The sequence below is a fragment of the Babylonia areolata genome, chromosome 14 (genome assembly GCF_041734735.1).
Source record: "Babylonia areolata isolate BAREFJ2019XMU chromosome 14, ASM4173473v1, whole genome shotgun sequence".
Classification (NCBI taxonomy): domain Eukaryota; kingdom Metazoa; phylum Mollusca; class Gastropoda; order Neogastropoda; family Buccinidae; genus Babylonia; species Babylonia areolata.
Genome location: NC_134889.1, coordinates 26,407,876 through 26,420,375, shown reverse-complemented (window position 1 = coordinate 26,420,375; position 12,500 = coordinate 26,407,876). Strand labels below are relative to the sequence as shown.

Here is a 12,500-nt window from a genome sequence, read left to right as displayed (position 1 = left end):
GCCTTTGGAAGTGGCGCTAGACCGGTTTTTGTTTCTTCCAAAGAATCATTAATTCGCTTTGTAACTGTTTGTTCCCTGCCTTACTTTGCCCCTTTCTTAAATCACTCGTTGACTTGTCGGGTTTCTTGCAAAATTTCTTACGGTTTTTGGGGTTTTTTTTTGTTGTTTTGGGGTTTTTTTTTCTCGTTCGTTTATTTATTTATAGTCTGTTCATCTACGATGATGATGTTAGACTGAAAAAAACATATTATTATTATTATTATTATTATTATTATTTGGATTTTTATCATTTCTATCATAATGATGATTGTTATTTTTAATTAGAAATGGACATTTCTGTATAGTGTTTTTCTCTCTTGTGTGCTTTATCATCTTTCATTCCCCGCAACTTGGGCATAAGATATGACCCCCCCCCCCCCTCCCAAACAAACAACTTTTTTTTTAATATCAAAAATGAAAAGGAGGTTAGGGAGGAGGGGAAATGAAAACTCAACACCACATCCACAGTTATCATCGCAACACTTCCCCCCCCCCCCCCCAGCCCCCCCCGCCATCCCACCCCACCCCCCACCCCCACCCCCACCCCCATCCCCATGATCAGATGACAAAAAAAGCAATCCATCAATAGGATTTCTTCTTCTTCTTTTTTGTTGTCTGTCTTTTTTCTTTTTTTTTTTTTAGACTGTCAAGGGAAAACACAATACAAAATTAATCCACCGTTACTCTTTCTCGCAAGTTCCAACTGACAATGAATTGAAAATGAATTTTAAAAGAATATAAATAAATAAATACAAAAATAAATATATGAGTAAATGAATAAATAAATAAATACATGAATATATAAATTAATAAGTAAATAGATAAATGAATGAAAGAATAAATAAGACAAACATTTTCTCTTAAATCAGTAAATAGATAATATAAGACAAACATTTTCCCTTAAATCAGTAAATAGATAATATAAGACAAACATTTTCCCTTAAATCAGTAAACAGACCAATAAGACTAATGTTTTCCCTTAAATCAGTAAACAGATAAATACGACAAACATTTTCCCTTCAACAAGACAACCGAAAAACACGGCAACACACAGAAAAAAAAATCATCGACATATCTTTCTCTTTTCCATTATTCCCGCCAGCAGACTCAGACGACGACAAGAAAGAGGACGCGGAGAGCCGGCGGAAGCGGAAACAGCGGAGGAACCGCACGACTTTCAACTCCACCCAGCTGGCCGCTCTGGAGCGGGTGTTCGAGAGGACCCACTACCCGGACGCCTTCGTCCGTGAGGAGCTGGCGCGCAGGGTCAACCTCAGCGAGGCTCGGGTGCAGGTGGGTGCGGTGTGCTAGGGATGGGAGCAGATGAGCTAGGGTGGGTGCAGGTGAGCTAGGGTTGGTGCAGGTGAGCTAGGGTGGGTGCAGCTAGGGTTGGTGCAGGTGAGCTAGGGTTGGTGCAGATGAGCTAGGGTGGGTGCAGGTGAGCTAGGGTGGGTGCAGGTGAGCTAGGGTGGGTGCAGGTGAGCTAGGGTGTGTGCGGGTGAGTGCGGTGTGCTAGGGTTGGTGCAGGTGAGCTTGGTTGGTGCAGATGAGCTAGGGTGGGTGCAGGTGAGCTAGGGTGGGTGCAGGTGAGCTAGGGTGGGTGCAGGTGAGCTAGGGTGCGTGCGGGTGGGTGCGGTGAGCTAGGGTGGGTGCGGGTGAGTGCGGTGAGCTAGGGTGGGTGCAGGTGAGCTAGGGTTGGTACAGGTGAGCTAGGGTGGGTGCGGGTGAGTGTGGTGAGCTAGGGTGGGTGCAGGTGAGCTAGGGTTGGTGCAGGTGAGCTAGGGTGGGTGCGGGTGAGTGCGGTGAGCTAGGGTGGGTTCAGGTGAGCTAGGGTTGGTGCAGGTGAGCTTGGTGGGTGCAGGTGAGCTAGGGTGGGTGCAGGTGAGCTAGGGTTGGTGCAGGTGAGCTAGGGTGGGTGCAGGTGAGCTAGGTTGGTGCAGGTGAGCTAGGGTGGGTGCAGGTGAGCTAGGGTGGGTGCAGGTGAGCTTGGTGGGTGCAGGTGAGCTTGGTTGGTGCAGGTGCGCAAGGGTGGGCGCAGTGAGCTAGGGTGGGTGCGGTGAGCTAGGGTGGGTGCGGTGAGCTAGGGTGGGTGCAGGTGAGCTAGGGTGGGTGCAGGTGAGCTAGGGTGGGTGCAGGTGAGCTAGGGTGGGTGCAGGTGAGCTAGGGTGGGTGCATGCAGATGAGTGGGTAGGGGAGGGGGGTGAGCTGGTGTGAAGGTGAGTTGGTGATAAGGATGGGGGTTGGGGGTGCTCGGGTATATGTGGTTTAGGGATTTGGGGTGTAGGTAGGTAGGTAGGGGTGATTTGGGGTGTATGGGGTGGGGGGGAGGGAGAGAGTTTGTGTGCAAGTTTTTAGGTGGGTGTGGACGTAGGTATCGGAGGGTGGTGGGAGAGTTCGGGTGCGGAAAAGGTGGTGAGGGTGGCCTGGGGTGTATGGGGGTAAGTGTGTGTGTGGGGGGGAGAGGGGTGGTCGGGTAGAAGTAAGTAGGTGAGGGTGGCCTCGGATATTTGTAAGGGGGGTGGGGGGGTCTGGTGCAGTTGGTGAGGGTTGTCTTGGATGCTGGTGGGTGAGTGGGAGGAAGCTCGGATACAGGTAGAGTTGGAGGAAAGTTTTGGAGCAGGTGTTGGGGTGGAAGGGGGGAGGGGGGGGAAGCCCGGATACAGGTAGAATTTGGAGGAGAGTTTTGGAGCAGGTGTTGGGGTGGAGTGGGGGGTGGGGGGAGCTCGGATACAGATAGAGTTGGAGGAGAGTTTTGGAGCAGGTGTTGGGATGGAAGGGGGGGCGGGAGCTCGGATACAGGTAGAGTTGGAGGAGAGTTTTGGAGCAGGTGTGGGGGGGGAGGGGGGGGGAGCTCGGATCAAAGTAGAGTTGGAGAAGAGTTTTGGAGCAGGTGTGGGGGTGGAGGGGGGGGGGGGTCGGATAGAAGTAGAGTTGGAGGAGAGTTTTGGAGCAGGTGTTGTGGGGGGAAGCTCGGGCACTGGGGTTGAGGAGGAGGGAGAGATTCTTGTGCAGGTGGGTGGAACTTCGGGTGCAGGTGTAGGGAAGGGAGTTCTAATGCAGGTGGCTGGATAAATCTCGGGTGTAGTGTGTGTGGGTGTGAAAAGTGTGAATGTGGATATTCGTGGCTGAACAAGCGTAAACACTACCCTCCCGTTCCCCTCCCCAACCCCCTACCACCTCCCTGCCCTTAACTGCTGTTACTATTGTGCTACTGCTGTAGCCACACTGTCTTATTTCCACTGATGCGAATCCTACTCCAACAGCTACTACGACAACTATTACTACTACTACTACTACTACTACTACTGCCACTGCTATTGCTGCTGCTCACTGCTACCTACTACTACTGGTCTTACCACTGTATGTTGACTGCTGTATCTGTTGTCCTGAACTGAACTAGTTTGAAGCGTTGTTGTAAATTGCTGCCTGCCGCTTCTTGCTCTTTGAAGAACCCCTCCCCCCCCCCCTTCCTCCTCCTCCTCCTCATCCCACACCCCCAGGCTCCCTCCCCTCCCCACCCCCCAACCTTTTCTCTCCCTGTAATACCCATTTCCTCGTCCATAGCTTCACTGACAGTCGTACTGTGTGTAGAACTCAGAACTCATTTATTTGTCGTGAAACCCGTCAAGGGAAATACGAACACTAAAGCTAAACACATCAAACAGATAAGAGCTATAAACTGTGAGTACGTGCAGGATCTTCCACACGACATTAGTTATAGATTGTGAGTTACGGATGGTGTGTATGTGCCCCTTCAACAGGTGTGGTTCCAAAACCGACGCGCCAAGTTCCGACGCAACGAGCGCAACCTGATGGCCCAGCGGCAGACCATGTACGTGGGCGGGGGAGGGGGCGGGGGCGTGGGGGGCGGCGTGGGGGTCGGCGGGAACCGGGCGGCGGTGGAGAGCACCCCCATCGAGCAGCCCATCACCCCGCGCCCCGCCACCCTCAGCAGCGACTACCATCTGAGCTGGGCCACTCCCCCAGCCTACAGCCACAACCCCCCGGTCCCCGCCACCACCTCCAGCTGCGCCCTCGTCAACCACTCGGCCTACTCCCCCCACCAGGCCCCCCACGTGGGCTCCAGCCTGGCCTGTCTGAGACTCAAGGCGCACGAGTTCAATTCGGCGCTGCAGCACTCGCCCTACGGACCCCCGCCCCCGCAGATGCACCAGTGATGTGGGAAGTAAAGGGACTCAAGGAAGAGTCTCCCACGCTGAGCTGGGCTGGGCTGGGTTGTGGGTTGTGGTTGTGGTCAGTGCTGCTGGGGGTAGGAGGGGGGTAGGGTGGAGGAAGAGGGGAGGGAGAGGAGTCATAGCATGTCTTTGAAGACGTGAAAGTCTATTACTATGGAGGTGGGGCTTGAGCAGACTCCTACCCCACCACCACACCACCCCACACTCTCATATATGTCCCCACCCTCGCTTTGTGGTCATATAAAACCTGCGTTCAATTGATGGAAATGCAAGAATTTTTTCCGTTTATGATTTTTTTTTGTATTTATTGTCATGGTGTTTTTAATCAAATGTCCGTCCTGACATTGAAGTTATTGACTGGATGATGTGTATGTTGAAAACAACGTGTTTGTAATCGCTCATGTGCACTCCGATTTGATAGGGGAAAAATCTGCTAACTCCCCACTGTCTTTATAGATATATATATATATATATATATATATATATATATATATATATATATATATATATATATATATATATATATATAAACAATGTGTGAATGATATCCTGAAGTAAAGACACACATTTTGAATCGAAACAAAAACCAAAAAGGAAAACAAATTCTTTGATAATGATTTGAAAGTAATCCATGAAGGAACCAATGACATTCTCACTAATATTGTCAAAACTTTATTCATACTTACCACAAACAGAATCAGTGACACTAGTCGATGAGGGGTTTTTCATTATCCCATAATTACGATTTTTTTTCTTGTGGCCAATAGACATAATTATATCCAAGGATTTGTATCAGATACTGAGAAATTGATATGAGAGATGATACAAGAAACCAGGAGTGTGTTCAAAATAAATACAAGATAGGCCTAATTGTTATTCTGGAAGCCACATTACGGGGAAAAAAAGGGGGGTTTGTGGGTTTATTTTCGGAAATGGATAGTCAGCCATTTATAAAACATTCAGGTGCAATCAATAGCGAAGGCTCTTGGAAATGAAAATCAGCCATGGGTAAAATAACCCAAGGAGAGAAAGTAGAAATACATGTTTTACGTAAATACACACATTCTGTAATTCTCACGCATGAAACTCAGCCTTTTTGTCAGGAACAAATAATTTGACTGTCGCAATACTGACCAGAAATACTAAGAGGTTTGGAGACAGAGAAAAATATATCAGAATAGGCCTAATGATGAGAGAGAGAAAAATATATCAGAATAGGCCTAATGGTGTGCGTGCGTGTGTGTGTGTGTGTGTGTGTGTGTGTGTGTGTGTGTGTGTGTTTATATGATTTATAGTCCGTGAATGAAGTCTGTGTCTACACTGGAGACAGGATTCTAGTCGCTCCTTTCTGCATTGTCCCCCGAGGACGTCCACGCCTGGCTCCGTGTCTTGTGTCCAGTCATGAACTGCTGTCTCCTCTCTCCCCTGCACACGTTTTCCGAGTTCTCCGAAAGTGACCTTTTCATTCTGGTTTCCTTAACAATGATGGGGTCACTCATTTTGCACAAAGCTGGGATGAAGTCCACTTTGAAAGTTTTGACAAACCGTGTTGGCTGATTCTCACAAACGGAGACAAACCAACAACTCAGAGCTGCCGTTCTTGTTTCTTTTGTTCTTCCGGGGTTAGATTCGCTGATGTTTAGAGTTGTAATTATGAATACAAACTGAAAGATTGGGTGAAGTGTTTTGCCCTCACTGCTGCTTCCTCGTTTTCCGCCACCCCTTGGTTTTTTGTTGTTCTTGTTTCTGTTGTTTGTTGTTTTTTGTCACGTTGTTTCTTATTGTTTGTTTGTTTTGTTTTGTTTTTGTAGTTTGTGTGTGTGTGTGGGGGGGGGGTTTCTTGGGGGGTTTTTGTTTTGTTTTTTGTTTGTTTGTTGTTTGTTGTTGTTGTTTTGGGGGGGTTGGGGGGTTGTTTGTTGTTGGTTTTTGTTTGTTTGGTTGTTGTTGTTTGTTTCTTTTTTTGTTTTTGTTTTTTGTTGTTGTTGTTTTTGTTTGGGTTTTTTTTGTTTGTTTGTTTGTTTGTTTTTTGGGGGGGTAGGGGTCCGGGGGGGGGGGGGCCGGTGGTTCTTTTAATGATTTAGATGTTACTTATGACGTGTATTGGCAATGTGAAATGTCATGAGTATCATTTTTAGAGGGTTTTTTTTTCCTCACTCCTGTTCAGCATAAAACATCCTCACAAAATGCTCATCACCATCTCATTTTGATTATAAAAAAATAAATAAATAAATAACGACTGTGATCCTGTCGTGATTCACAGTTGTCAAAGGATGTTCCTGCTGTAAAGATAACCTCCGCCAAACCTGTAAGGGGTACGAGTTGTGATTTGTATTGAACACGCCTCAGTCATGGCGTCAAGCATTCGTGTACTTTGATGTTTGCATTAAAAACAAATCACAATCAGGCCGCCCAGAAGCAGTTAACGTGATTTTTTATAGAACGCTTCACAATCACGATCCCCTCCCTCCCCACCCCCTCCATCCCTCCCACATCTGGGAATTGTGTATTGAAAACGCTTCACAAATTACACCGCCCAGCTGCTCTAAAAGTGAACTTTGTATTGAAAACGATTTACAAACTGCACCGTCCATAAACAATTACTGTGAAACTTTGTATTGAAAACGAATCACTGTCGCACCAACCAGACACAAATTCTGTGAATTTCGTATTTAAAACGTTTCACAGGTTTACACCATCCAGAAACAATTACTGTGAACTTTATATTGAAAACACTTGAAAACAATTGACATTCAGGCTGTTCATGAGCAATAAATGGGACCTGTGTATTGAAAACGCTTCACAATCACGCCGTCCAGAAACGATGGCAGGAAACTTTGTATTGAAAACGCTTCGGCGAGCAGCCGGGAATTTGGTTGTCTGTGTTGACGACAGTTCCCGATCATGACGTTTAGATTTGGACGTGACTGTGCCACCTGTTAATGAAATCGCTTCATGATCATGGCGTTCTGCTGGGCGGCTTGGTGTCACTTGGTAATAAAAACACTCCACGATCACCACGTCACAGGGACTCAGAATTTATCTCCCACTTTTCATGGAAACCTCGTTTGCTTCTTCATTTTCAAATGTGTTTAAGTCTCTCCATACGAACGGCGAAAGAGACGACGTCAACAGCGTTTCACCCCAATTACCATCATCAAAATATTGCAAGCGAAAGGCTCTTATACTGAAGAGGTGAATGTTGACAAAGAATACCACAATTCTGACGACGGAAGCTAAAGGTTGGGTCATTCAGACACCCACAGGACATCCGAGGGGTCTGTGTAGAGGAGAAGTAGAGGACTGGCCGTACTGAGTGAGTTAAGGGTGATGATATTGTTTGTGTCGAAGTCTTATGAACATGTTTTTGATTTCATTAGCATTCTTTAGTAATGTTTTGTAGTTGAAAAAGTGTGTGGGTCGGCGGGAAGCGCGACTACAAAAAAGTGCTACCAAACTTTTTTTTCCGGGGGGTGGAGGGTGGGGGGGGGTCTTTATTCTAATACAGCATCGAATGACTGTGAGTAAAAAAATATATATACAACCTACGTGTTCGTTGAATGCGTATTCGTTGAAAGGCGAATTGTTGTTTCCACTTACTATATGCAATCAATCAGTCCAAGTGCTTCCTTCTTTAAACACTGTTTTTTTGTGGCCTTCGATTTGGATGAATATTTAATCGATTTCTTGGCCAGAATTTTTTTTTCTTTCATTGCAAATGCACTGTTTTTAATACACTGTTGTATTTTTCGTGTTTTAAAGTGCCTCCATAACATATTTTCTTAATGACTGTGAGGGTGCGCCAGCGCTCGTGTGTGTGTGTGTGTGTGACAGCGTGTGTGTGTTTGTGTGTTCCGGCTCGTGGGAAGTGCGGGATATATACCATCCAGTACTGTTGAAACGATTTTATTTATCCAGGGTTGTTTTTATTGGGGTGGGGGGGGGTTGTTTTTTGTTGTTGCTGTTGTTTTATGTGCTTTTACCCATATTAGCCTATATTCACAAGTGCCTTGTCTTGTTAGCACAATCTCAGTTGAATGTTTATCATGATGACACGGATTCTCAGCACAAAAATTCAGTTCCCTCCTTTGGTATAACGATTCAACATCGTGAAACGATGTTCACGAACTAGCTATTGTCAAGCAAGAAGGTCATTCATTCATTCATTATGCCCATCGCTCCTGGTGGAGCATAGGCCATCGACGACCCCTCGCCATCGCACTCTGTTCTGGGCTGTTGTGGCCATTCCAGTCCAGTTGGTCCCTTGCTGCTTCAGCTCTGCCTCGGTATCTCGCCTCCAGCTATTGCGAGGCCGGCCTCTCTTCCTCTTTCCCTGCGGGTTCCAGGTCAGGGCTTGGCGTGTGATGCTGGACGCTGGCTTCCTGAGGGTGTGTCCGACCCAGCCCCACTTCCTTCGCAGTATCTGCTTGGCCACTGGTTCCTGCCCCGCTCGCCCCCAAGCAAGAAGGTGCCGAGGTAGAATCGGTTGGGTGTGGGACTCCTGATCCAGTTTTCACAAGAGATCAGGATTCGAGGCCCCGTTTCGGCATCAATGGTGCTGTGTCCTTGGGGCAAGGCACGTAACTCAGCCCTTCCTCACTCCACCCAAGTGTCAATGGGTTACTGGACGTTAGTCGATGGGAAGGTCAAAACGGCGGAAGGAGAGGACTGGGCCCCGCCTTCCTGTGCCGAGCCCTGGACACAGTGGATGTGAATTCACTGCCTTCCTATGCCGAGTCCCTATAGACACAGTGGATGTGAATTCACTGCCTTCCTATGCCGAGTCCCTATAGACACAGTGGATGTGAATTCACTGCCTTCTGTGCCCAGCCCTAGACACAGTGGATGTGAATTCACTGCCTTCCTATGCCGAGTCCCTATAGACACAGTGGATGTGAATTCACTGCCTTCCTGTGCCGAGCCCTAGACACAGTGGATGTGAATTCACTGCCTTCCTATGCCGAGTCCCTATAGACACAGTGGATGTGAATTCACTGCCTTCCTATGCCGAGTCCCTATAGACACAGTGGATGTGAATTCACTGCCTTCCTATGCCGAGTCCCTATAGACACAGTGGATGTGAATTCACTGCCTTCTGTGCCCAGCCCTAGACACAGTGGATGTGAATTCACTGCCTTCCTATGCCGAGTCCCAATAGACACAGTGGATGTGAATTCACTGCCTTCTGTGCCCAGCCCTAGACACAGTGGATGTGAATTCACTGCCTTCCTACGCCGAGCCCTGGACACAGTGGATGTGAATTCACTGCCTTCCTGTGCCCAGCCTTAGACACAGTGGATGTGAATTCATTGCCTTCCTACGCCGAGCCCTGGACACAGTGGATGTGAATTCACTGCCTTCCTGTGCCCAGCCTTAGACACAGTGGATGTGAATTCACTGCCTTCCTATGCCCAGCCCTGGACACGGTGGATATGAATTCTCTGCCCCGATGTCTGTCAAAGGCCATGGTATCTGTAACGTGTTACTGTTGAATCGAATGCTTATGATTATATACGTGTTACCTGTGTGTTACCTTATTGTTTTCTCCCGTCTCTGTCCATTGTCTCTACACCGCTCAAACTTTCTGTGCCATTTCTTCTTCTTCTTTTTTCTCTTTCTCTTCCCTTCCCCCCCCCCCCCCCCCCCCCCCCCCCCCCCCCCCCCCCCCCTCCGCCCCCCACTTCTCTCTCTCTCTCTCTCTCTCTCCCCAAAACTACACAGGGTTTGAAGATTTTGGGCTGGAGTGAAGAAGTGTCTACGTGTCTTGTATGTGCCTTTTTAATCATAATAATAATCATCATCATTATTTTTTATCAGATCGATCGTCCAGTCATGTCATATTTCATGTTGAAATGTCTATGGTTAATTAACCACACGAGAACGGTTACGGAGTTGTAATCCTAAAAACTTAATTTCTAGATGCGCTGCAATGTAGAGGATGTTTGTGGTTTTTAGTGCATGTCAGATGTGTGTGTGTGTGTGTGTGTGTGTGTGTGTGTGTGTGTTGTGGGTTATAGAGAAAGTAGGGTGCGCGTGTCCGGGTCTGTTTGTGTGGGAGAACAAGAGAGAGACAGGGAGAAAGAGAGACAGAGCAAGAGACAGACAGAGACAGCCCGTGCGTCCTCACCCGTGTGTGTTTTATTAGGCATGGAACCTTTTTTTTTTTGTTTTTTTTTTTTTTGTTTTTAATACACGAGCATGCCTGGCATCACAATGATAGTATTTATCATATTTCATCACAATACTGTTTTTGTTAATCCTGTACAGATGTTCAGAACACGCTTCGTTCATGCCTCGTGTTCTTTTCTTGTTCTTTTTTTTTTTAATGCACAATATATTATTTTTTATCGGATGTCATTTCGAGAGCACTGAGAGATGAGTAACATATTCTTTGTTTGCTGTCATGGGTGGCTCATTTTATATATATATATAATATTTTTGTACAGACACAAAGTGTCGAGCCCATACGATTATGCCTCATGTAATAGTTTCGACGATACGTCTGGATAGATTTCTATCCCATTATATGTTCTGTCGTGTATTTCTTTCAAGTGGAAAGAACATTAGGTGTGCTCCTTCACCACCACCCCCCCCCCCTTCTCCCCCCCCCCCCAGCCACCCCTCCCCGCCCCACACACACCCCACTCCCCTTCTCTCTCACTCTCTCCTCTCTCTCTCTCTCTCTCTCTCTCCCCTAGCTCGCTCACTCTCTTGTCCTTGACTTTGGATCAGATTTTTCATTGCATGTATGTTTCGTTTCTAAAACTTAATGTTTAGCCACAAGTGAATTCTCTCTCTCTCTTTCTCTCTGTCTCTCTCTGTCTCTCTCTCTGTCTCACTCTGTCTCCAAATCCTCAGTGTCCTCAGTCTTGAATCCTGCTGCCCCCTCTCCCCCACTTCACTGTAGTTTGTTGTAATATTTTGTGAATGAAATTCGAAACTTGAGTGAATAATATGCTGACTTTGTCGACCCACTATTTTTGTGTACCCCTAAGGAATACTGTTTGTTTCAATTTGGCATTTGATTTTTTTTTTTTTTTTTTTTTTTTTTTTTTTTTTTTTTTTTGAGGTGTAGGGGGTGGAGGATTTCGGTTGTGTTGTTCATGTTATTGCTATTCGTTTATCAAATAAAAAAACAACACATTTTGTGCTCATCTGAGTTTAAAACCATAGTCGTTTATTAAGTGGGCTGGACACTGATGCCAGAGTACCTTTGTCTGAGAGTCACAAATGTGTGTGTGTGTGTGTGTGCAGATTTTCTTCTCAGTAGACCAAACAAACGCGAGCAAAGATTAAGACAGCCAATCAAACACGAGCACAGGTCACAAACGTCCAATCAATAACGGACAATGATTTCCAAACACCGCACCCGATCAAATAAGAAGCAGGGATTCCAATCAGCCAATCATCAAATTCAAGCAGAGATTTCAAACACCAGTCAAACTGTCAGCTGAGGTGATTTCATAAAAGAACTTACAAATACCCGATCAAATAAGAAGCAGGGATTCCAATCAGCCAATTATCAAATTCAAGCAGAGATTTCAAACACCAGTCAAACTGTCAGCTGAGGTGATTTCATAAAAGAACTTACAAATACCCGATCAAATAAAGAAGCACCGATCCCAATAATTATGCCAATAACAGACACAAGCATAGATTCTAAACAGCCAGTCAAACACTGTTAGTTGAGATGATTTCCTTAAAGAACTTTCAAATACCCATTCAAATAAGAAGCAATAATTCCAATCGGCCAAAATCGAATACAAGCAGAGATTCCAAACAGCCATTCAAACACTGTTAGTTGAGGTGATTTCTTTGAAGAACTTACAAATAACCTCAATCTAATATCATCATCTTAGATGAACAGACTATAAATGAACAAACGAACTTACAAATACCCAATCAAATAAAGATGCAGTGTTTCCAATAAACCAATATCAAATAAAGAAGTAGCGATTCCAATAAACCAATATCAATTATTAAAAAAAAATTTTAAAGCAGCGTTTCCAATAAACCAATATCAAACAAAAAAGCAGCGATTCCAATAAACCAATATCAAATAAAGAAGCAGTGATTCCAGTAAACCAATATCAAATAAAGAAGCATGATTCCAGTAAACCAATATCAAATTTTTAAAAAGCAGCGATTCCAATAAACCAATATCAAATAAAGAAGCAGCGATTCCAATAAACCAATATCAAATAAAGAAGCAGCGATTCCAATAAACCAATATCAAATAAAGAAGCAGCGATTCCAGTAAACCAATAT

General features: G+C 45.7%; 2 protein-coding genes across 4 annotated transcripts in view; one reads left to right on the top strand and one right to left on the bottom strand.

The window, feature by feature from the left end:
* Nucleotides 1-4,234, top strand: part of LOC143289662 (paired mesoderm homeobox protein 2-like) — a 53,389-nt gene extending 49,155 nt beyond the window's left edge. Inside the window, exons 2-3 of the mRNA XM_076598710.1 lie at nt 1,142-1,332; nt 3,801-4,234. Of these exons, the coding sequence (XP_076454825.1) occupies nt 1,142-1,332; nt 3,801-4,217 (608 nt within the window). The 3' untranslated portion in view covers nt 4,218-4,234. The remainder of the gene's footprint in view (nt 1-1,141; nt 1,333-3,800) is intronic.
* A 7,050-nt stretch (nt 4,235-11,284) lies between these two features.
* The window catches only part of LOC143289951 (cytosolic beta-glucosidase-like), a 196,243-nt gene continuing 195,027 nt past the window's right edge, over nt 11,285-12,500 (bottom strand). For all 3 annotated transcript variants that reach the window (XM_076599217.1, XM_076599216.1, XM_076599215.1), the window contains exon 9: nt 11,285-12,500. This exon is cut by the window's right edge and continues 450 nt beyond it. The gene's annotated coding sequence lies outside the window, so the exon portion shown is untranslated.